This window comes from Rhagoletis pomonella, unplaced genomic scaffold (assembly GCF_013731165.1).
Source record: "Rhagoletis pomonella isolate Grant_MI unplaced genomic scaffold, Rhpom_1.0 Rhpom_scaffold_00007, whole genome shotgun sequence".
In the NCBI taxonomy this organism is placed as follows: Eukaryota; Metazoa; Arthropoda; class Insecta; order Diptera; family Tephritidae; genus Rhagoletis; species Rhagoletis pomonella.
This window is the reverse complement of record NW_023458561.1, coordinates 36,668,723-36,693,063: the sequence shown is the minus strand read 5'-3', so window position 1 is coordinate 36,693,063 and position 24,341 is coordinate 36,668,723. Positions and strand designations below refer to the sequence as shown.

Below are 24,341 nucleotides of genomic sequence, written 5' to 3'. Positions count from 1 at the left end.
TTTTTTTCGTAATTTTTATATTTGTACTTTTTGTTTATTTTTTTGTTATTTTTATTTATTTTTTGTAATTTTTATTTTATTTAGTAATTTTTATTTTATTTAGTAATTTTTATTTTTTTTGTAATTTTTATTTTTTTTGTAATTTTTATTTATTTTTTTGTAACTTGTATTTTTTTGCAATTTCTATTTTTTTGCAATTTATTTTTAATAAATTAAATTTTTATTTTTTGTTGTAACTTTTTTCTATGACAAAAGACGATTTCTGACCATTTCCCCAATCTGAAATTTCCTGCTGCCGCTGGGAATGCTGCTGAAGTAAATGAGTGGTTATTGCTGCCCATGATATATGTACTTACCTATTATGAAAAATATGTGCATATGTATGTAAATGTTTATGTATTTGTTTTGGTCAATTACAAACATCTGTATGTACATATGCACAGCGGTAATGCAATAATGAAACGAGGAAACGCTTGAGTAATTCACACGTGATTACATTACCTAAGTGAAAAATGGTTTGCGACTCAAAAACCAAATGATCCATGCGACCAGACCAGAATCGTCTTACGTACTAAGAACATATGATGGTCGTATGCAATTACATAACTACATTTGTATTATTGTGCCTTGCTGCAAGTGTGAAAATGTGGCCAGGAGCAATAGCTAGTCCAGCAAGGACAGGAAGTGCTTTGTAAGATTTTATTTATTTTGTTTCGTAATTCTACTTGCAAATTGCTCGCATTTCAATGAAAATGATGTTGAATTTTCTTTTGTCCGCCTTTGTTGTTGCGGTGTTAATCGTTGCATTGTTTATTTATTTACAAATACATATGTACATACAATGTACTTGCACTTGCAGCATGTTAATTTACGGATATTTGCAAGTCAAATTGAATGTCGGACACTTCCTTTCCACTAAATTAATTTCTCTTTGTTTCAATTTAAATGTGCAAATTTTTAAAGCAATTTCTGAAGAAAATGTATTACTAAAAATATTAAATTAAAATATTTAGTTTCCTAAAGTTAGCTAGAATTCCTTCAACTGTGATATATGTAAATGCTTACTGTCTCTCAAAAACCAGCGAATTTCTGTCAAGCGAGAAAGCAGATACGTAAATACATAAAATAATAAACCGAGTTGGGTAAATGGAACCAAAATATTAAGTTTATTTGAACTTGCTGCATTCGCAAAACGTAATAGACAAAGACTACCATACAGCTTCGAAGCAAATACTGCATATACTCTCCGCAGCAATACCAACGACTCGCTAAAACGTTGCTAATGACTGTCAGTTTTGAAGTATACAAATACTTTTATCTGCTGACTGAGATTTAGCGGCGAGTAACAGGCCGAAGTCATAGCTTTTACTAGTTGCTATATGGCTCGTATATTTACGCTTTAATCGAGGGCGAGCATTCTCCTTATTATATGGTTTGGACCGGGATTAAAAAGCTTCACCACAGGCATCTCCTCTCGCCTGTTGTTCAAATTCAGTTTCGACAGGTCCTTATGCACTTAGTCCATCCATTGTGCTCGTTAGCGTCCTTACTTCGTTGTTAAGACATGGGTGCCGAGTCGAAGGAGCTTTGAACCGGGGCAACATGAGGCATGTGTACGTGTCCAAGCCAGGGCAGTCGTTGCATTTTTTTTGTGTTTAATTAGATAAAGATTTTGCGGAAGACTTACGGGCCTTTACGCGTTGGCGATGGTGGTTACCGCAGACAACGGAACAATGAGCTGTATGAGCTTTACAACGGCATGGGCAGCGTATTAAAATAAAGCGGCTCCGCCGGCTTGGCCATGTCGTTCGAATGGACTCCGCCGCTCTAGCTCAGAAAGTATTCGACTCGAACGCCCGTTGGTGGTAGCAGCGATGGAACGTTCAAGTGGTGAAAGACTTGACTTCCCTTGGAACAGAAGAGAAACGATTGGCACCAAACAATTGGAAGAAGAATTATGTAAATGTGCAGAAAAAGGCTATAGATATTGTGCAGATTTTTCTATAACATGGGCTCTGCCTACCGAGCCCAAAGTAACACCTAGTGGCAAGGGTTATTTTTCACTTCATCTCCCGCCATACATAATTTTTGATGTTAATGCTGGTGCAGACTCTTGCTTTGTTGCCAGGCGATGCTTTACCTTGTTTTCGTTCACAGATAGACTAACGTCTTTTGTTGCTTTTCTAGGTTGGAATATACTACGCTTAAGGTCGTGGTTTTTATGCCAACCGATGTCAATGCAATCTGCACATACAAGCAGCGTCGTGCTTTTGGTATATATGTATTTAGAGGTGCCACTGAAGTCGCACGAAAGTTAGTCGGCCTGTCTGAAAACCTCAGTTGGTCTGGAACGGCGCGAAGAGGTCCTTCCCAATTTGGACGGAACAAAAAGTTGTGCTCAATGTCACTCTACATAGTTTTAGACATGGCGTCGTAGAGGCAGTTTCTCTTCATGATTCACAGATGTTTTGTGGAACGGTTTTTCGTCATCCCTTGTCAAATTTGGTTTGGAGACAAAACCAACGAATTAAGGGTCGGCGTTGTGCCATCTTCAGCATCAATTTTCGTTCTGAATATTTTCTATCTGTTCGTTAATATTTATAGTCGTGTTATTTATTGTTCATCGTTTTCTTAACCGAAGTAAGGTACGCCTTAGCGAACCCAATTTTTATCTTCGTAGTTTTTGTATTCCCAATTTGTGTTTCCTTGTTCATTGTTACTGTGTTACTGGGCTTTTACACTGTTTTGTATATAGTGGTTTGAGAGACTCGATTAAAATACATCAGTGATCGGACTTCTACCACATTGTGGTAGAACTACCACTTTTTTGAGCAGCTACCACTTCTAACACACAAGGTCTGAAGTCTACCACATATTCGCGTTTTGGAGTAGTTTAATTTTTGCTCGACATATTTTTTTATGTTTTTTAATTTTGGGTGCAAAAATTGTCCAACACTAAACACAATATGATAACAAGAATTGGCGATGGGACTTAAACATTTTCACAGATTTAAAAGTGAACAAAGCCGATTGGGAGGATAAAATAAAAAAAAAAACTGTCAAAGAGTAAATCTTCTTAATATTAAATTTTTCGACAGTAAACGTGTTTCAATTGCCTTAAGCTATGTTCACATATCAATATTAACTCAATCGAAGCTCGTTTTTTAATCACCCCGTTTACACAGGCAAATCTCAGATTATTAGCCGTCAAATTTGTTGTGCTTGTTATTCTCACATCTCAAGCAAAATTATGTTTCTTCTCTGTGCTACCGTGATCACGTTTTTCTGCTATATTAAGCAATATAAATATATTTTAACTTAACATTTTATTAAAAATACCTTTAAAACCCTCTTTTCCTTGCTAGCGTCCATTTTTGTTTACTTTTACATTTGCCATTTCTCCTCTTCTTCGCAAAAACAATCGATAAAACTAGAATGAACACCGAAAAGTTATCGGTTAAATCTGAGATTATTTTATAATTACAGATTAACAAGGGAGGAATTTTATATGGCTAATCTCTTTTTCTAATTACAGATTAGGAAGTTAAGCTCGAAAATGAGGATAATCTACTTATATGTGAACCTAGTATTAGAATGAAAACGTTAAAAATCGAAGATTTGTGAAAGTATTAGTGAATTTCAGTGCATTTAAAGTCTCTGAGGCGTTGTTTACATTTACTTGAGAATAGGCAAAATCCAAATAGCAGTTTGCGGAACGAACCACGTTTGTTCACTAAATCGTGATGTGGTAAAAAGAAAGACTGGCAGCACTCCGCAACGTTGGAGAAGTCTCTAAAAGTAGGTTCGAAAAATATCTTTATAAGGAAGGAACTGCTTTACATTGCCAAGAAAAAAAAATTTCAAAACTCAACGCAGTTTTTAGGCACTTAAAATTTGCACTTTATTACATGTACTGAAATTTAAAAGTTTTTTTCTGGAGATTCTCATTGAAAATTGCAATTTATGTGCAAACGTTGCACAATGTTTTTAATTTTTGCACAAAGTTTGAAACTCGGATTATATGGTCTTTTAGATAGAGCTATAGTTTTGTAAAAAATTAATAAACCTTAACCAAAAAAAAAAGAAAAATAGTCAAAACTTGTTGAATTGTCGCGACCCTTTTAATACTTATTACATTTTCTATTTCGTAGTACAAAAAAAAATTAAATAGATAATAAACTATCCAAAAACTGAGATCTACCATATTTTTTTGAAATCTACCACATTTTTTTGAAATCCACCACATTTTTTTGAAATCCACCACATTTTTTTGAAATCTACCACATTTTTTTGAAATCTACTACATTTTTTTTCCAGATTCTACTATACATATAAAATTACCTTCGTTCCTTCCACAAAAATGTTGCCTTTCCCCTGTGCAAAATGCGTTTGATGCTACACTCAACCCTGTAAAAGGGCATGGTTTTGACTTATTGTCCTTGTGTAGCTCACGTATTTCATTTTAAGCAATCATATGATTTTCAGGCCAACCATCTCCCCTGACAAAGCTTCAAAGGGCTGAGAATGTGCCTTTTTTGCCTTAAAAGGGTGTGACATTTTAAGAAACGAACACAAAATTTTCTCACCGAATCGAACACGAAAAGAGAAAGGGACAATCCAAAGGCGAAATTTTTTGCTAGAAGCGAAAACACCATCACTGTGTGCATGTACATACGAATTTATGTACATATGTAAGTAACCACAATGCTTCCCCTTACATTACAGTATATTTATAATTTATAATTTATTGCTGCTCATCTGTAGAAGGCCAACAATTATTGTTGCTGCTGTTGTTGTTGTGAGTATTGTTATTATTGGAGCGCACACATGTCCTCGCTTGGTGCATGCCACATCGCCAAAACGCACTCACACCACAATAACAAATTGAAAATATGGTTTCAAATTTTACGAGCATCATGTGAATTGCAAGTGGATACAAGTTGCAACAGCAGGAGCACTACCAGCAGCACCAACGGCAACGGCCAACCACAAGCATAGCCACAAAATTCTAAGCATGTTGCAGCAGCAGCAGCAGCAGCAATTGCAAAACCAACAAAATTCTACAACTCAATGCAACTAACTAGAGTCTCCTTGCAACGGTTCAGTTAGCATTTTAAAGACAACGAAATCGAGGAATACGAGTACATATGTATGTCTGTATGTACGTAAGTATGTGTGTTTGCATGTGCATTAGGGTGCAGCACTTTCCATACAAAAAAAAAAACACAAAAAAAACATTTCAGAAACTTATTTAGATTTACGTGAGCTGGACCTATTTGAAAATACGTACCTCCAAAGAAATAAATAAAATTAGGGCTAAACATTTTTTTTTTAATTTTTTTTATTTCATTTATTAAGAGAAAGAACATTAGTACAATAAGATCATAGATCTTTTATAGTACAAAACAGAGTTTAAAAATACTAGTAAAAATAGAATACATACAGATTACTTAAAACAAAAATAAAAATATGTATATGTGTATATGTATGTTTTTTTTTTTCGAAAAGTCACCACAGATGATGGGAGAGTTTTAGCTCAAAAGGTCTCCATGAAAATGTTAAAAAATTTGTATGAAAGAAATTAAAATAATCAGAATTTTGCAGGTAGTTTCGAATCGCTCCAGCTCACGTAAATCTGAACATTTCATCGAAATATTGTTCTGGAGGTCTTAAAATACAATACATTTTATAATTCCGGCGGAAATACACAATTAATTTTTTTTTTTTGGTGAGGTACACTAATGTGCATAAATTTGTAGAAAGTTTGTGGGCGATTGTGTTTGTATGTATGCATGTAGGCAGACATAGAGTAATTGTAAACTGCTTCCTCTTTGTTTCTATTGGTCTGCTGCTGCCGTTGCTGCCGCTGTCTCTGCTTATGACAGCATGGTAAAATAACGGGTTAGTAACATTATTAAATGTTTCAAATATTATTATGAATTATTTTGCAACTAAAATTTATCCATGTATGCGTGAGTGAGTACAGTATGATTTCCATATGAGCAACTCTGGCTTGATATAACGGTATGTGGTTTGCATCTCCATAGTTGCAGCAGCATTCGTTTTACAATTGCAGCGGCACTTGTTGTTTTTGCGTTTTTCTCTTTAGTTCACCGTAGACGTTTTGCTACCAAACATGTTTGGCTATCCTCCCGTGTGTGTGTGTGTGTGTGTGTGTGGTCGCGTATGTATGTGTGTGGGCAGGATATCATTAAATTTTGTTAATACCACTAAATATACCTACATTTGCAACAAAAGTTTTCGTCAGTTTTAGGAAAGTGTTTGCGGTTTTGAACGTTAGTTAGTTTATAACTACCACACGCGTGTAGTAATAAGTAAAGGATTATAATTGGCAGTAAGTTTAGTAGCTGTAACTCATTATTAGTAGTAATAACTTGGTAAGGTAGCCGCTACTATTGCTGATTTCGCTCAGTGCTCTGCATAAAGTTAGGAAGCCTGCAACATATGTACATATAATTTTGCCAAATGCAATCTGGTGACTCCTTTCGAAGCTTAACCTAGGTATGCTAGTTGGTCAGTAAATATTTTTGTTTTAAATGAAACCTGAAAAGAAACTAGCAAGAGACCAGTTGAGCCGCTTTTTGATTTTTTTTTTTTTTTTTATATTAAAGTTTTGAGTACAAAGTTAAGAAAAAAGTGGCAATTTTGAAGAAAATCGTGTCTCGTATTCCAGTTAATAAATGTTACATAATAAAAACTAGTTGAAAACAATTCTGGGGTTCCCCCAAAACGAGAAAAGTTCTACAAGAAAAATTTGAAATGTTAAATTTTGTTTTTACCAAATTAAAAAAAAAAGTTTGAGCTTTTAGAAAAATTTTAGGTATGCAGTTTTATGGATGTTTAAATTCGAGTACAATAAAGTGCAAGTTGCAAGGTCACGTTGATTTTTAATATATTTTTTTGTTAACATTTGGAGCACATCTGCTTGCTCAATGGGAAAAAAGAGTTTGTTATACATATTATTAGAAACCAACGCGAACTCTTAGCCACTTGCAACTTACCGCATACCAATTTTTTTTTGACTGCATACCCAAAAATTTTTTTTTGAATATTTTCCCGTTTTGGGGGAACCTTACAATAGTTTTCAACTAGTTTTTATTATGTAACATTTATTAACTGGAACAGGAGAATCGATTTTCTGCACTTTGCACAAAAAAATTTTATATTATCAAATAAAAATTCAAAAATCAGGCTCAACTGGTCTCTTGCAAATTTTATTAGCTTTCATTAAAAAAAAAATGTATTAAATTGAGTGAAAAATTAAGGCTCCAGTGGCTGAGTGGCTAGAGGTGCATACTACCACTCCGCAGGACAACATCAAGACGCACACCACAAATTGGAGGAGAAGCCCGACCAATACTTAGGAAGGGGTAAGCGCCAAAATATACATATTAACCTTCCTATTTACTCCTTGTCCATTGTCAAAGTAAAGCCGATGTAAATGCTTACCCGCTCACGGGGTTGGAATTTTTTCCTGCAGTATTTCTGACACTTCCTTTATTGCCGAAATTTCAACTTGAAGAATAGATACTCCAGTGGCCCAGTAGTTTAGAGGAGCTGAAAATTTTCGGATGAGGTCAGTAAAGCGTGGCTCCTACTCTACGTCTCCGCACTCTTACGCCAACCAGCAACCTCTGTTGATACCTCACGTGCAGCTTAACGAAAATTGGCCACCAGGTATAGCCGTGACACTTGTGAGCAATCTAAAATGCTTCTTGGCGTCTCAAACAATCAGAAGAAGATTTAGTATACGTGACCTTCTTCAATGCATTTTTTACATTTATCATAAAGGTCTTTTAACCCAGTGAAAAAATATTCGCCGTTTTCGACTTCGCAACATTGCCTTGGCGTCTGCCAACCTTTCTTCTTCACTCGAAAATCTTCGTCCTCAGAGATTTTCGTTATTTTTTTTTATATAAAAATATATGGTAGATTCCTTAACATAACCCATATAAGTCAAAGTTTAAAACTTTGTGTACAGTTCAGAAAAATTTAACAAATTTCAAAAAAATTCGTCAAAATTTTGAATTTTTTTGTTCAGATTTTCTAGAAACTTCAACTGATGTTTGAAAAGTTTTTTTTTTTCGTCGAGGGTGTTGCGCATATTCTCCCATATAACGCATGAACAAAATCTATTTTTATATGGAGGAAAATACGCAACACCCTCGACCCTCAAAAATCAACGGGATTTTTCCGAATTTTCAAACCTGTACATTTCTTCAAATATTTTCGTAGACACGCAGGACAAGATATTAATGACACCCGAAGGCACTTAGACTCAAACATTTTCAGCCTCCAATCGTACACTTAATACTTACCAGACAATTTCATAGAGATAACATACAGATCTAAATTCTAGAAGAAATATAGATATCAGTATATGATAATGCAGATATCGATAATTATGTCGGTGAATTCTTATATCGGTAGCAGTTCCGACAAATATTTCGATAACAATTCCGATAAATATATCTATCTATATCAATTACGATAAATATATCGATACCAATTCCGATAAATATATCGATATAAATTCCGATAAATATATCGATAACCATGCCGATAAATATATCGATAGCAATTACAATAAATATTTCGATAACAATCCTGATAATTATGTCGATAACAATTCCGATAATTATATCGATAACAATTCCAATAAATTTGCGATAGCAATTACTATAACCATGCAGAAATGTCGATAAATATGTAAATCGATAACCGATCAGCCATCCGATTCCAGACTTTCAAATCGCCTCTCACAAACGCGACCAACGTCTAAACGTAGCTTACTGTAACTAACCTAAGGCAGCATTATCTATTGAGATTTTCTTTCGATGTCTTTAATAGCGCACAAATATCGAAAAAATGAGCGAAAATCTCTGTTCCTGTTCCCTCTTCCTTTTATCACGTAAGTAGCCATAAGTATTACTAACTACACTTCAAACTCTTTACCTGGCATTATTGAATATATATACATATGTATGGATGTATATAAATTTGTATGTACATATGTTAGTACATATTTATTTGAAACGCTCTTCAGTAATTTCCTTATTTTCTGTGCTGTTTGGTCTCACATAAGCTTTCTTTGTCCTGTGTACCATGCATTATTACACATTATCAACAACAACAAACTACTAATACACATTCGCTTATTAGATGCACATATGTATGCACATAATTATGTAAGTTCTGAGTAAATTTCAAATTCTAAATACAAATACATTTGTACACAATGTGTACATTACGGTGGTCTTTAAAAAATCAAATGAACGATTTTTTTTTTTAGTCTCACCCCTTCAATCGGTAATACCATGGCCATAGATATCACATATAAATTTTGGTCCCGATTGGAGTCGGTTAAGGCGTGTCGCAAAGCGGTCAAAGGCCGGCCAGCAGCCGCTATGGAGGTTCAAAAAAATTAAAAATATTTTTTCAGTTAATATCCCAAATCGATATTACTAAATTCGAAGATATCACATATAAATTTTGGTTCCTGTTGCAGTCGGTTAAGTAGCATATTAGCATCGAGGCTTAGGAAATCTGATGTAAAACTTTGCTTCCCACATTTAAGGACCACCCTCTAGTGTACATGCACATGTTTCATAGAATTCATGTCAAGCGTTGGACAGTCGATTTAGTAGCATGATTTATTGATCATAAGTAATGAAGAAAAATACAAAATAAATACAAACAATATAAATGAAATCACTTGGCATTATATTACTTGCTACATACTAAGTCCTTGTTGCTGTTATTATTGCTATCAGTTGATGTTGTTGCCGTTGTTGTTGCTACAAATACATAGTACTTTGTACTACGTTGGCTAAAGCCTTTCATCACTTGTATTGTAAAAATATTACTGCAGCAATTGTTGTGAGCTCGTTTATTATGCTGCTGCTGTTGTAAAAATGCAAGCAGTACTAGCAAAAACCAAAAACAAAAACAGCAATATGTAATAGGAAATGCAAAGACAACGGCGTTGGTAATGGCAATAGTGCCACTACTACCAGCAACATGTAACAATTTGTGAAGGCATCACGAGTATCGGCAATTGTACGAGTAACAACTGTACAAATGTGAAGGAAAGCGTACAAATAAAATAACGGCCAAAAATAATAGAAAATGTATAGGATGGAGGAAAAACAAAAACATGGCCGGGAACAAACTATAGCGACCTGTATGCGTGCATGTATGTATGTGTGAGTAATTTGTTGAAAGAGCGCGCGCTGCAAGAAAGAGGAATATCGCATGCAATGCCATTAAGTTGTCGCTTCGTTGATTTTATAAAATTACTGCAGTCGCTGCAAGCGCGTAGTTATTTGTATTCGTGCGTATGTGTTTTTGGATATGCAAGGACTCACATTTTATCAATGCTGCAATAACATTACATAGCAACAACAACAGAAAACCACTCTGGATAGGTACCCGGAATCGGTTTGAGGTCATGCGCTTTTTTCTTCTTCCCATTTATATTCTGGGGTTTTTGGCGACCGTTGTAGAGAAGTGTACTTGCGCATGGTACTTACATATATTGGCGATGTCTACTAAGAAGATCGAGATTCGAAGTCAGCTAATGTGCGTCCAAAAGTTTCCGTGGCGTTCTGACAATGTATCAGCCCAGGTATTACACTTTAGCCACGCTATAGCAAAGCAGGTAGGAAAAATTGCTGAGACGATGCCACCACGTATTCGTAGCTGCGAGTCGGAAATGAAGTGAAGTTTTACCGAATGGGCTGTGCCTAAGCACTATCTCGGCCAGAATAATGCTGCAACTTTGGATATCGAGATTTTCACGTAGCGCACGGTAAGCCAACTTTAAAGGCCCTACTGCCAGGAAAAAATACCTCAAAGTTGCCCTGCCGAGCAATCTGATCAGCCTATGGTTTGTTGAGATGTCAGTGCTCTCAGGCACCCTAACTTATTTGGCTGCAAAGTTTTCACAGTCGTTAGGAAGTGTGGCTAGATATTTCTTTCTTTACAAATTTTGATCGCCCGTAAGCGAGACTTATGCCATATACAGAGGGCATTAAGGCACAGTGGGCCTGAAGTGCGATAAACGGCGTACGAGTAACCTTCCTCTCTGGTCATATTTCATACAAATAAATACGACTAGAAATCTCATGCAAATGCATGTTTTATTAGGGCATTTTCAAATGGAAATTTTGGAATATTTTTGATTTACAACCATTCAAATTTAGTGCAACATTTTTTAACAAAAAAAATTACCTTGTTTTTTAACGTTGTTGAGTTTTTCTTCCGTTAATTAAATTTATAAAAAAGATAATAAGTGGGTATTAAAATAGATTTTGTTCATACGTTATATGAAGACGCAACGCAAATTTTTAGTGACTTGAAACTGCACTTCATTGTGGTAAAATTGAATAGGCTACAAAACTGCATACTCAAAACTGTTCTAGAAATTCTGAATAAAAAGTTCGGAATTTTGATGGCAATTTTTTGAAGTTTGATTAACTTTTGTGAACTTCGTGCAAACCTTAGAACTTTTATTTATGTGGTTTTTGTTATTGGCCGAACCATATTTTAAATGAAAATTATAAAAAATAAATAAATAAACATAAGTTGCAAACATCATTTTGAATTTTTTTACTATTTTATTGATCGCTGCTGTACATTTATAAATATTAAAAAAAAAAATAAAAAAAAAATAAAAATAAATAGATATTTAAAAAAGAAATTAGTAAGTAAAAAATATAATTAAAAAATAAATAAACTAAAATATATAATTCAAAAACATTCAAAACAATTCTGTTGGAATAGTGTTCGATTCTTCCGGAACCGCTGTTCGGTTCTTTTGTAATTGAATTTAAGTTTTTCGGTTCTTTTTGAATCGAGTTTCGGTTCCATTACAAACGTTTTTTGGTTCTTGTAAGAACCGGACCGGTCGGCTCTTTAAAGTACCCGGCTCTCCTCTCCTCTGTGCATCACTTATCTGCATCACTTATACGTACACTAACTAAAAAACCTGTTTTTGTATTAAACGCGTTGCACGATCCACATGCAGTTATATTTCCGGATCTGATTTCTGAATTTTCATTAGCAAAATATTACAAAAACTAATTTTGACCAATTTTTTGGCGGTGCATTTTTATTAAATAAAAAATAATAATTTAGGAAGAATGCGTATGTGAATATGTATGTATTTTTTCCAATTTTAAAAACTTTTTTTTTTTTTATGGGATGCTCGAGATGTGCCCAATTTTGTTAAAATATTCTGACAAGCAAGAGTACAAATTATCCAGGCGCAATAAATATAGAACCATTTATACAACTGTACATACATACATAGATACTTTTGAGCAAAAAGCATATCTTTCGTTTATTTTTACAATGCGCTGCTGCTGCTTCAATTATGCTACTACTTATTAACATTTTGCTTGCTTTTCTTTTGTTTTGCTATTTAACAAGTTAGAGTATGTCTGTACACTAGGGTGGTCCAAATATACTCATTAAAGTCGGAATTTTCATGCTCTCTCCCCTAGGATTGTTCTATACCGAAAAAAAATGTATCCCAATTTTTTTATTTCAAAATTAAAAAATATTTAGAGGTCGCTCAAAGCGCCCGAAGTTTTCCATGTATTTTGTATGGGGAAAAAAACAACTTTTCGTAGAAATGGTATAGAATTCTTAAAAATAAATATTTTTCTATGAGAGAACTCAATTTGTCTGCAGCAGATTCCCAATAATAACACTCAAATTTTTATTTAACCATTTTTTCATCGCAACTTTAATTTATAGGTCCGCCAATAACCCACAAAAACCCCGAAGTATTCAATGGGTGGACCAATAAAATACCGTTAGTATTAAAAAATGGTTAAATAAACAATTGGGTCTTATTACTGAAAGTCTCCTGAAGGGAACCAGAGTTTTCCTATCGAAAAATATTGGTTTTCAAGAATTCTATACCATTTCAACGAAAAGTTTTTTTCCCATATAAAAATACATGGAAAACTTTGAGCGCTTTGAGCGACCTCTAAATATTTTTTGATTTCAAAATAAAAATATAGGGGTATACTTTTTTTTCGATATAGAACAATCCTAGGGGGGTGAGAGCATTACAATTCCGAGTTTACTGTTTTTGGACCACCCTACTGTACACACTACGTCTGTTTGCAAGCTAAAGTGAAGCATGACAAGGACTAATATAGCGCAGCGTACATAGTTGCATTTAGCAACGATAGCTTTTAGATATCGGAACATTGATAGCAAAATCCGCTAAAAAGGAAGTAACACCCACACACATACATACATACATACATACAACTAAGTACACGTCTACCCTTTTATATGTAAGTACTCGTGCATCTTCGTGAAAACAAAAACTTGCGCGGCAATAGTTGGCTGCCACATTTTGTTACATGGCATTTGGCGTCACCGTCCCCGCCGCCGCCGCCGCCGCTGGCGTCTGTTGCAGCTATTGCAGTTGCTGCCGCTGTAGTGCGATGGTAAGTTGAAAACGTGCAAATAGCGGAAAATAACGGAAATGGTTGCAAATTGAAAAAAGTTAAGCCATACATCAGTGTGAGCGAGGGGTGTGGCACCAGCAACAGTTCCAAAAGCGTCTCTAGTGGCATTTGTGCGCTGAACTCAGCATTGCTGTTGGCGAAAAGTCAAATTAATACGAGCGTTTGCTGCTTTTGCCTCAACCGGCAGACAACCTCCGCCTCCGTCTCCGCCTTCTCCAGCAAACAGTTATGCCAACACCATCAGCTAAAAAAGCTTCACCGGAAAAGCTCACTGCAATTGCATGATGGTTTCTCCAATTTTCGGCAGCAATTTCAGGAACATAAGGTTTACTAGGAAAAAGCAGCTGTATGTAGCTCTCTATACATACTTGTAGCTGTTAATGCTTGGCTTTTCAATGAAAAATTGCATAAACATTTCTTCGCCAGTTGGTTTAGCTAGTTGCTTGATGACATGTGAGCAGCAAAAAAAATGCCTTATCACCTACCTGCTGCGTGGATACGCATTTCGGCTGTGCCACATCCACATTCCTTTTGGCATCTGATTTGTATTCCAACGCTTACATTTCATTATGGTACAAGCTAACTATGTACATACATACATAGTTGGCACTTGGCTAATGGGCGCTGCTGTAATTGCCACTGGCATTGAGCAGAAAAATCAACAGCAACATACCTCAAGTTGGTTAAGGTGACAGCGTAGAGATAGCAATAAGAAAGAAATAACTGTATAGAAGTAAGAGAGTCAACTATCGACATTGTGACTGTTGGACTCACAATAATGCCTTTCATATGCCTTTAAATCTAACTTTCTATCCTTGTCAAAGTTATTTACTGTTTGCTGTTGTTGATTATTTTTTGACAGTTTTGCATTTATTTATTTTCTTCTTTTATTATTATTATTATTATTTTTTCCTTTTTTTAATGTATTCAAATTTCGTATAATAAGCTTAATTTTTGTCTGTTTCGCAGCCACTCTCTTAGTCTGGACTTTAAATCAGCCAAATGGTTAGTCAGTTGCCTTAATTCCTTTCTAAACTCTAATACACTGTCTGGACTCGCTTCTTATGTTCCTCTTCCAAACGAAATTTTTATTGCAAAAAAAAAAAATAAAACGAAATTTGTGACAATCAACTTTTATTTAATCAAAGCTTTTATTTGATTGGCAGCAGTTTATATTACAAGCCAATGCCTTTTCTAAAACTCAATTACAAGTCAATTATGGCATTTTCTTCTTCGGGCAGTTCAATGTCTGTGCATATAATTTGTGTCTACTTGTTTGTTTGTATACAATTTCGTGGTGTATTAAGTTTTTCTCCCGCCTCACTAAATCTTGGGTTATTCAAATTTTATTTTGAGCGCATCACGCAAAACAGGCATTATTACTGCGAGCATTTGGTTCGATTGTTTTTAAATGCGATTAGATTAATGTAATCCTCAATTGAATACTTTGCCACCACATTGTTGTGTTAATTTGAGGTTAATTTGTTTTCTTCATGATTTTCTTTTCTGTTGCTGCGAATCGCATTGATTGCTGATCATTTGTCCTTTTAATTAACTTGAACTTAAAAAAAGACTATGGGCTCAAGTAGCCTTTTCTCATTTTAATATCTTCTACTTTGAGTAGTGTTTTGTCCCTTATGTATATATATATGTGCATTAGGGTGGTCCGAAAATGCATGTGAAAAAGTAAAGTCAATTTAAATGGCTGTCTGCCATTAGGATTGTTCTATACCGAAGAAAATTATACCCCTGCTTTGAAATTAAGAAAATTTTGAAGGTCGCTCAAAGTTTTATTACCCAATTTTTTATTATACAATTTTATAATACTATCGATTTTCATGCGTCCCCCATTGCATTTTTTGACGTTTTAAGGGGTTTTATAAAAAATACTTATCTAATAATGGAAAATGCTTAGCTAAACAATTGGGTATTGTTATTGGAAGTCTACTGAAGAGAAGCGAAGTTTTCGAATCGAAAAAATATTGATTTTCAAGAATTCTATACCATTTCTACAAAAACATGTTTTTTCCCCCCATATAAAATACATGGAAATCTTGAAGCTCTTTGTGCGACCTCTATTTATTTTTTAATTTCCAAACAAAAAAGCCGGGGTATAGAACAATCCTAGGTAGTGAGAACATTAAAATTCCAAAACCAATATGGTCTGTGCTAGAGATGGGCACGGGACTAAATACTTAATCCCGATCCCGCCCAACCCGTAATCTAATTTTTAAGCCCCGAACCCACTCATCCCGACTCTTTTCAGAATAGTACCGCGGGTCTCGTGGGTCCCGAAATCACTATCACTATCTTTCAAATTTATTTTAAGTAATAATGAAAGATCTGGCTTCTTGCGATTATTATTTTTTTTTAACTTTCATCTCAATAAAACATAAAAAAGTGCTTATTTCATAAAATGTTTTTAAGGAAGTTTTTCTGAATTTGCGGAGTCTGCGGGTTTTTTCGGGAGTATATGGCATTTCCAGCCATTGTCAACGCTAACTCAGCTTGGCTATCACACGTCGCTTTAAGCATCGCCATTGGCTAAGCACGCCTATCCGCACCCTGAATATATCCCAGTTCATTGCGCAGCAACCTACGGCAGCTAGAACATGACTCCTCCAATGGAGTCACCCAATTTATAAATGCTAAATGGTCACATTTTGAGCTACCGCTTCATCGGTCGTCTGCCCCATCATTCAATTATACAAGGTTATGTAATTTGTGACAGCTCAAATTTGACACTCCTTTATGTAGATTTGTATTTTGGAAGTAGGAGAAAGGGCAAGAATGTGATCGCCTTTTGCGAAGACAGTAGTAACTAGTAATTTTTAGCAAAAAAAAAAAACCGACTTCAACTCCCATATAAAAAAAAATATATATATATATATCTCATGATCCGCTGATCGGATCTTAACCAGATTAGTATGGGACCACCTCTGAGACACTACCTTTTCGATTATCGAAATCGGTTGACGTGGTCCAAAGTTATGCGGTAACATACAAAAAAAAAAAAAAAAAAATATTCCGACGAACTGATAACCTCCTCCTTTTTTGGAAGTCGGTTAAAAAGTACACGAAGAACACACGTTTTTGGTATGAAATAGGAGCAGAAAAAAATGTTACTCATACGCCATATCGTACATGGCTGTACTCGTTCATGGCTTATGAGTAACATTTTCCATGTTACATTTTTTTTTCATTCATCAGGACTTAAAATGAAAATATCTTAGAAAAATTATCTGATCTAGAAAAGCAGTATTCAGATCCCTAATCTTCGACCCAAAATTAAGTTTAGGTGTCTTGGTGTTTTTGTGTGTAATTTTAGCGTTCCTACAGTCTTCGTGTTCATGATATAACGCATGTTTTTGGAGATTTCAACAAACAATTAATGGGCTTGATAAGGAGAATATGCTCAGCCTAACAGATGACTAAACTTACCAAAATGGCGAAGATATGTGTCTTTCCGTCTGTTTCTTGGTATACCAATTGTATGAACTTCTAATAATTCTGCATATTATTAAACGTGCGATATGTACATACATGTGTACATTGATAAGAGTGAAAATAAAAAATTCGTATCTTTAACCAGTATCTAAATATGTGCGTATGTTGGTATATGGGCAAATCCAAAAAGCAGGTACACTTTCAAAACAAAAACTTAAGTTTGTTTTTTTGTTGGCACACCTATGTTTTATATATGATTCTATTCAAAAAAAAAGAACAAGTTGGGTATAAATTACGCTGGGCACGTTGTAGATTTTTAGCAAAGATTTTGAAAGTTGAACTCATTTAATTAGGCCGTTCTAAGTTCAATGGCGTCCGTCCCGTTTTACCAGGTTTACTCCGCTTTTCGAGATAACGGTACTTGAAAATTTTATTAAATTTGAACTATTTTATAAATAACTCCCTCAGTTTAGAAGTTATTTTACTAAAATTTTGCACATAACGGGTTTTTAATATTACCTTAATTATTCCTTAAAATTATCGAAATAGGTTCACTTTAACATATATATATATAAAATATCTTCAAAACTGAGGAAGTTTTTTTATAAAATAGTTAAAATTTAAGCAAAGCTTCAAGTACCGCTATCTCGAAAAGTGGAGCCAATCGGACAAAACTGGGGACGCCATTGAATTTAGAAAGCTCCAATTAAGTAAGAGCTACTATCATATGCTTTGTCGAAAAAAATTAATTTGATACGACGCTCGAAATATTCTAACTATAAATCAGGGTTTTTACACACTTCTAGAGCAACATTTTTTTAAGCATTTTACTGGTATATGTAACGTTATAAGGACCAGTAGTTACAAAAATATTTAGATCGTTTCGACGTATTTTCCAAATGTGTCTTCAATTAAAACGTTTTTGGAATAAAATAAATATTTTATCTTTAAAATTTGGTTTATTCTGAAAACCTCACACCTTTTGCTAAGGTATCAAATTATTCGTTATTGTTCGTAGAATACAATGCATACTTAAAAAGATTTTTAAAATTAAATGCTTCAAAAACCATGCGCGATAAACCGAAAATTTTGAAAATTGTGAAAAGTAGAGTGACACAATTTGAGACACTTGCCGTTTAGTTATTTTTTAAAGCACACTTTAGTTACCTACTACATATCGATGGCTGAGTGGAAGATCGACCTATCTCGGCAGCTAGTTCGAAAACGCTCTATCTCAAAAAACTTTTCAAGAACGCCCTATTTCAGAATTTAATTGAAAAACAGCCTATATCAAAATTCGGTTCAAAAACGCCCTATCTCACTTCAAAATGTATTGAAAATATGCTGATATAGGGCGTTTTTGAATCGGCAGCTGAGATAGGGCGTTTTTGAAAAGTTTTTTGAGATAGAGCGTTTTCGAACTGGCTGCCGAGATAGGTCGATCTTCCACTCAGCCATCGATATGAAGTGTACACACATAAGCACTAATTGCACATAAAATTTCAATTCAGTATATGGTGTGCTTCAAAAGTTATGACATAAATAATTATTAACCTCATAAAAATTACGTAAAAAATCAGTTGTTTTTAATATTTTTTCGAATTAAAACATCTATGTATGTATAACTCAAAAGTTATGCAACAAATTGATTAAAACTTTTTTGAGGCGTCAAGTATACGTCTATGAATATATCCAAAAGCAACCAGCTTGATAAAGTCTACAACAATGAAAATAAAGCTAAATAACATAAAGGTTTCCTGTTTTTTAGATTTGTTCATATACTTTAAAATAACCAAAAAAAAAAGTACAAAATTTCTAATTTGATTTTCGTTGGGATTTTGTTGCTCTTTTTTCTGCCTTATTCTATTTGCTTAGTAATCAGTATATCTGCTTTGTTTTTATTTATTTTTATTTTTTCCAGATACCCATACTCGGCGCTAATACTTTGCTGCAAACTTGCTCCACACAACCGTTCAGCGATTCATCATCGTTTTTCGTGAAGGTTATATCGAATATTGGTCTCATCGTCACGGCGCTGGTCGTGCTGGCATTCACTGTTTGGCGTAAGTTTGGTTGGCTAATGCCCGCATGGCTTTCATTGCACTTACTAAGTGTATATACATACTTATATACGCAAACTTTGTACTCTTAGTTTGGAATTTACAATTTTTTTTTCCTCCGATAGCCAGCTAAGGTTTTCTCTAAAACTTTCTATTAGTTTAAGTTTTTGTTTTTCTTGGTTAAATTTTATTACAGTTGCTGACGGACGCTATTTTGTGGTGTTCGTGGCGGTGGCTGCAAGCGAGAACTTTTCGATATTGGCGTTTGGGGAAAAAATTAGTAAATTTGTATTCATACATATTCACATTGTTCTGAAAAATATTACAGAAAATCAAATTGAATTCAATGCAATTATCCATAGTACTTTACAATGGGGGTAGCAAGATTTCTGAATGATAGTAGCGTTGAAACCAGTGTGAAAAATGAACCCGAGCTTCTAGTCGATGACGACGCAGTCGATGTCCCACCAGCAAGGCTGTGACGAAGTACGAATAGCATTTTGCTCAGCTAAAAACAGCAAAGCTGGTGTAGCTGACATCTTATAGAGCGTTTGGTGTGAACGGCTTTGCACCTTAACCACCATAGACTAGTTATTCACCATACGCCAAATTTTCCACCTCCATGAACCTCAAAATCCGTATCGTTTATTAGCGTTTGGTGGTAAACGAACAGGAGACGAAATATCTCCTGTTATCTGTAAAACAACCAGCACATTCGCGCCACGGCGCCTACTGTTGCCATTTATATAAATTCGAAAACGATAGGAGTTCGTTTTTTCTGTAACCAGCATAATAATAGGTTTGGTTTGGTAAGGTGTAACTGAGTCCCAATGACCAGTTTGCTTAGACCTTGCACTTCCATTGTGATACCCCTGCGAAACACGGGAACCTCAGTGGCTATTCTTCACAGAATGATTTTTAAACTCTTATAAAGCGTAGGTTACTGGCTTTACTCCTACGCCTGATAATTTCGTAAAAGTGTTAAAGAAGTGCCTACCTAAAAAGCCTGCAGAAGATGTGCTCTACTGTTTCTTTCTCTTCCGCATCCGTGCAACTTCTTCAATATTTGTGGGAGAATATTCCTAGTCTTGAAGGGGGCTTGCCAAATTGCCAATACCCGGCTGCACCATCGCAATATCCTCTCTTGAGAAGCTGAGCAACTATTTCGCCCTTTTCTTATCTATTTGTGACCTTAGTAGCCTGGTTGTTCTACAAGTGCCCCATCTAGGCCATGACCTGTTGGCCTCGTGGATCATGTTAATTTTAAGTCCTAATTTGCTGGTTGCCATGGGTATCCCAAGCTTACCTCTGCTGTCACACAGTGGAAGATTGCTACCTTTCCTTGCTCGCTCATCGGCTCTGCAATTTCCTTCAATATCTCTATGTTCCGGGACCCATATGAGACTGAACTTGAATACGGCGGTAATATAGTTCACAGCTGCGAGGCATTCCTTCGCAAACTTCGATCTCAGTATTATCGCGTTCATTGGTTTTATGGCCGCCTGGCTCTCCGGGAAGATATTAATCGTAAACTTCGGTACGGCATGCGTACTAGGGCCACCTCCTTTATAGCAAAAACTTCTGTCTGATAAACGCTGCAGTGGTATGGAATTCGGCCGGATAATTCCAGTCCTAGTTCCTTTGAGAAGACTGTGTAGCCAACTCTATTTTCTAGCTTGGATCCATCCGTGTAAAAATTCAATTCCTCCCTTCTCCATGGCATTGTTGTTTGCCATTCTCTTCTTGTTGGGATGCCCATCTTAAAGTGCCCATCGAAAGTGGTTTTAGGGATGAAGTAGTCGATTTCTTGGTCATAACTACGTAGAGTGTGAAGTATGGAAGCGGGGCCGAACCACCGATCCTTCCGTAGCACCATACTTTTTAGTCTGAGCGCTGAAGCGATGGCCACGTATTTTCCTGTCAGGTTTATTGCTAGAAAATTGGTAACACTTCTAGTGCTTTGTTTGGGGTACGCCTTATGGCAACTGAAACGCATAAAAACGCAGTTCTTTGGACCTTACTAAGTAGTTTTATCTAAGTGGCCTTTTGAGTTGCTCGCCACTATCCAAATATTTATTCCATGTAATAGTTTTGATCGTACCGCAAATGTTTAAAGCCATTGTATAATACGAGATGTTGACCCCAACTTGATTCCGACCGCTTGTTTGCAAGTGTATAATGCAACCTTGGCCTTCCTAACTCTTTCCTTTACATTAGTCTTCCATGTAAGTTTCCTGTCTAATATGAGTCCTAGATACTAAACATTCCCTTTCAAAGGTTTCTCTACCCCCTTAAAGATTAGCGGGAAGCCTGTGTTTCCTTGTCAAGAGAATTGCTTCGGTTTTATCGGGGTTTATTCCGGGTCCCATACTCTCTGCCCAATTCCTAAGCGTGGCCGTATTAGATCGCAATATATCCATAAGTATATTAGGATATTTACCTTTAATAGTAATTTCCCGGTCATCAGCATTAGCAGTGACGTAGCAGCCTCCTCCTTCTAGGGCTAGTAACAAGGACTTTACTGCCAGAATCCGGTGAAGAGGGGAGAGAACCCCTTTCTGAGGGGTGCTTCTACAGACCTGTCTGCTTATTGTGGTGGTACTAAGCTTAGCGGTTATCTTCCTGCCGACAAGTATAGTCTCAATCAGTGCCGCTACATTATGGTCAACTCACAAACTCTTCTAAGGCACCCGTTATGGTGCTTGCATTAATGTTGAAGGCGCCTTCAAAGCATACTCCTCGTCTGATAAGCTCTTTTCCACCAACCCGACGAGCGAGTGCAAAGCGGTTCCCATAGATTTGCGTTTCATATAGGCATGCTATGCATAAGTCGAGTTTATTTAGTTTTATGAAATATTAAAATATGATTATCAAACAAAAGCGAATAAGACACTAAAAATTCCACCAATCCAATGTACAATCTGTTGCTTGTATAGTCACGCAGCTATTTTGTTGGTTTAGTATCATTGCAAAAAAAAAAGGAAAAAAAAAATCACCAGCTCAGCTCAGCTTAATCACATGTAAAGGCAGCCATTTTATCGTTTTTAGAATTTCAAATTTTCACTTCGCCATCGGTGCCTTTTCAACTTTTGCCACACTTTTAGTCGCCTATATGTACATACATATGTATGCCGAAGGTTTTTGCTTATCGCTTGACATTTCGCATTTCATTGTGCATGTGTCATCCTCTATCTCTATTGTAAAGCTGTATTTTTTTTTTTTTGTTTTGGTTGCATACCGACCTCCATCAAAACACTCAACTCTTCTCTAGTAACGCGCTTTAGCTAAAATTAAGCCAACTGTCGATAATCATTTTGACAGTCAAAAGCTTTACTGCTATTATCAGAAGGGTTCGCAGACTTTGTGGCATGCAACAACCTGCTATTCTAACTCTCTCGAATAGGTAGAGTTGCCAACAATTTAAGCCACCAAAAAATTGCAACTTATTAACACAGCAATAGTGGCTGGGAAATGTTGGCAAAAAGCTAGCAACCTGGACATTGGTAGTGGTAGGCGTGGTGTTGGCATGATGGTTTAGAGATAGTGAACTGTTCATTTGCTGCTACGGGTTGGCAAGTGAATACATACATACATATGTACATATACCACGATACCGCTTTATGGTTTTTTGCTGTAGTTTTGTTGCTTACTTTTTGGCTGCGTAACCAATTAACTTGGTGCTTGTAGTGGTACAAGTGGATTTTATGTTTTTGCATTTCAACTTACAACCCATCTACATTGGTGTGCTGTTTTTGGTATGCATGTACATACATATGTCCATAGTCATATTGACGATATGTAGCGACTACCTCCTACTGATGCGCGTATGTGCGCCACAGGAAATACGCCAACTAAATTCATGGCATAACAAAAACAAACACATCAGACGTAGTCGTTCGGACAAAAAAAAAATATTTCCTAAAACTGATAAAAACAATTTTCGCCATGTTGATGGTCTTAACAAAAATACTATACACACATGCCTCTGTGTATATTAAGTCGCACATACATACATACAAACATTTATTTGTATGCATGCGTTTCGACACAGCGCCCAAAACAGCACCACCAGCGTCAACACAAATACAAAGCTCGTGTGTGCTGCCTCTACACTTTTGGGTCTAAAATTGTGGCAACAACCGCTTGGATGTTTTGCTATTTTTCTCTAAATCCACCTGTAAGGACAATTCCAGGAGAGTGTCACGGATACGCAAAACAGATTAAAGTTTTCATGAAAAGTTTAACGGAAACGGCTGAGGATCACAGTTGCGCAAACCATCGTCAAATGAGAGCGTAAAATGAGATCCACTTTGTTCTGTAAGACGCGCCATGCGGCCACACAATTTTTATGGGCTACGCGAAGCCAAAGTTTGACGGATTTGTTTTTTAAAGTGGCCCGCGTGTTTCTTGCCGCTATGGATCTCATCTCCTAGGTATCGCCAAAATGGAAGCTCGAGGATATTTACTATATGTTTTCTTAAATTTCAGGAAATTGCAGACAAGTTTTTAAGGATGATAATCAATAACGTCTTTGACATCCTAAACGACGATGCCTACTTTAAGTCAACTTATGGTAGCAACTTCACCTGACAGTACTTGGACTTTGAACGTATGGGTTCCATGTGCAAATTTGCCAGATTAACATAACCTGGAAACATTTGTGCTTTCGGTATAGTAAATTACGAATATCGTTTAGAGCAAATTGGTCAGTCTCCTCTTCCACGGTTCGTCGCACTACTTTAAGGTTACCCTCTAAAATTTTCTGTGGTTTGTGTGTATCCTTTGTCGTAGAAACAGACCTATAAAGGAGTTATCTTTGAGATGCTCGAAGCCGAAATATATTCTGCTTCCTGCGAACCCACCGGCGCCAAGTATCCGGCGTATTCTTTCGAGTTTCTCCTCCAAAAGCTGCTGTACAGTCTCGGTGAGCTCAGTATTGAACCCTATCTTGATTTTGTAAATAAAGTGGTATCCAACTGGCGACCGGTATACTCGAGTTTTGGTCCTCGAAAAGCCCGAAGACAACACTATCCACGATGATGCTCTGTGTCTTTTTTAAATTAGCAGACATAGTTCTATGAGTTTGTTATTTCGGTTATTCAGCTACCTTTATTGAAGTTATTTTACTGGGTTGAAAGGCCGGCACTAGCTTGCATAATCAGTCCTTAGTTACTGCGTTCTCAAATCCAATGATCGGCCAATCCGCTTGGAAAGCGTAACCACCTAAACCGATCTTGTTATGGGTCTGTTTGCTGACGTGGGCAAGTAACCGCCAGTAGTTCGGGGGCATCAGTTGCCCTTATTGAATACCACTTTCAGGATT

At 36.0% G+C, this 24,341-nt stretch overlaps 1 protein-coding gene across 1 annotated transcript in view; it reads left to right on the top strand.

The window, feature by feature from the left end:
* The window catches only part of LOC118743796 (nuclear pore membrane glycoprotein 210), a 120,466-nt gene that overhangs the window by 74,009 nt on the left and 22,116 nt on the right, over positions 1-24,341 (top strand). Inside the window, exon 23 of the mRNA XM_036476560.1 lies at positions 18,880-19,021. Within this exon, the coding sequence (XP_036332453.1) occupies positions 18,880-19,021 (142 nt within the window). The remainder of the gene's footprint in view (positions 1-18,879; positions 19,022-24,341) is intronic.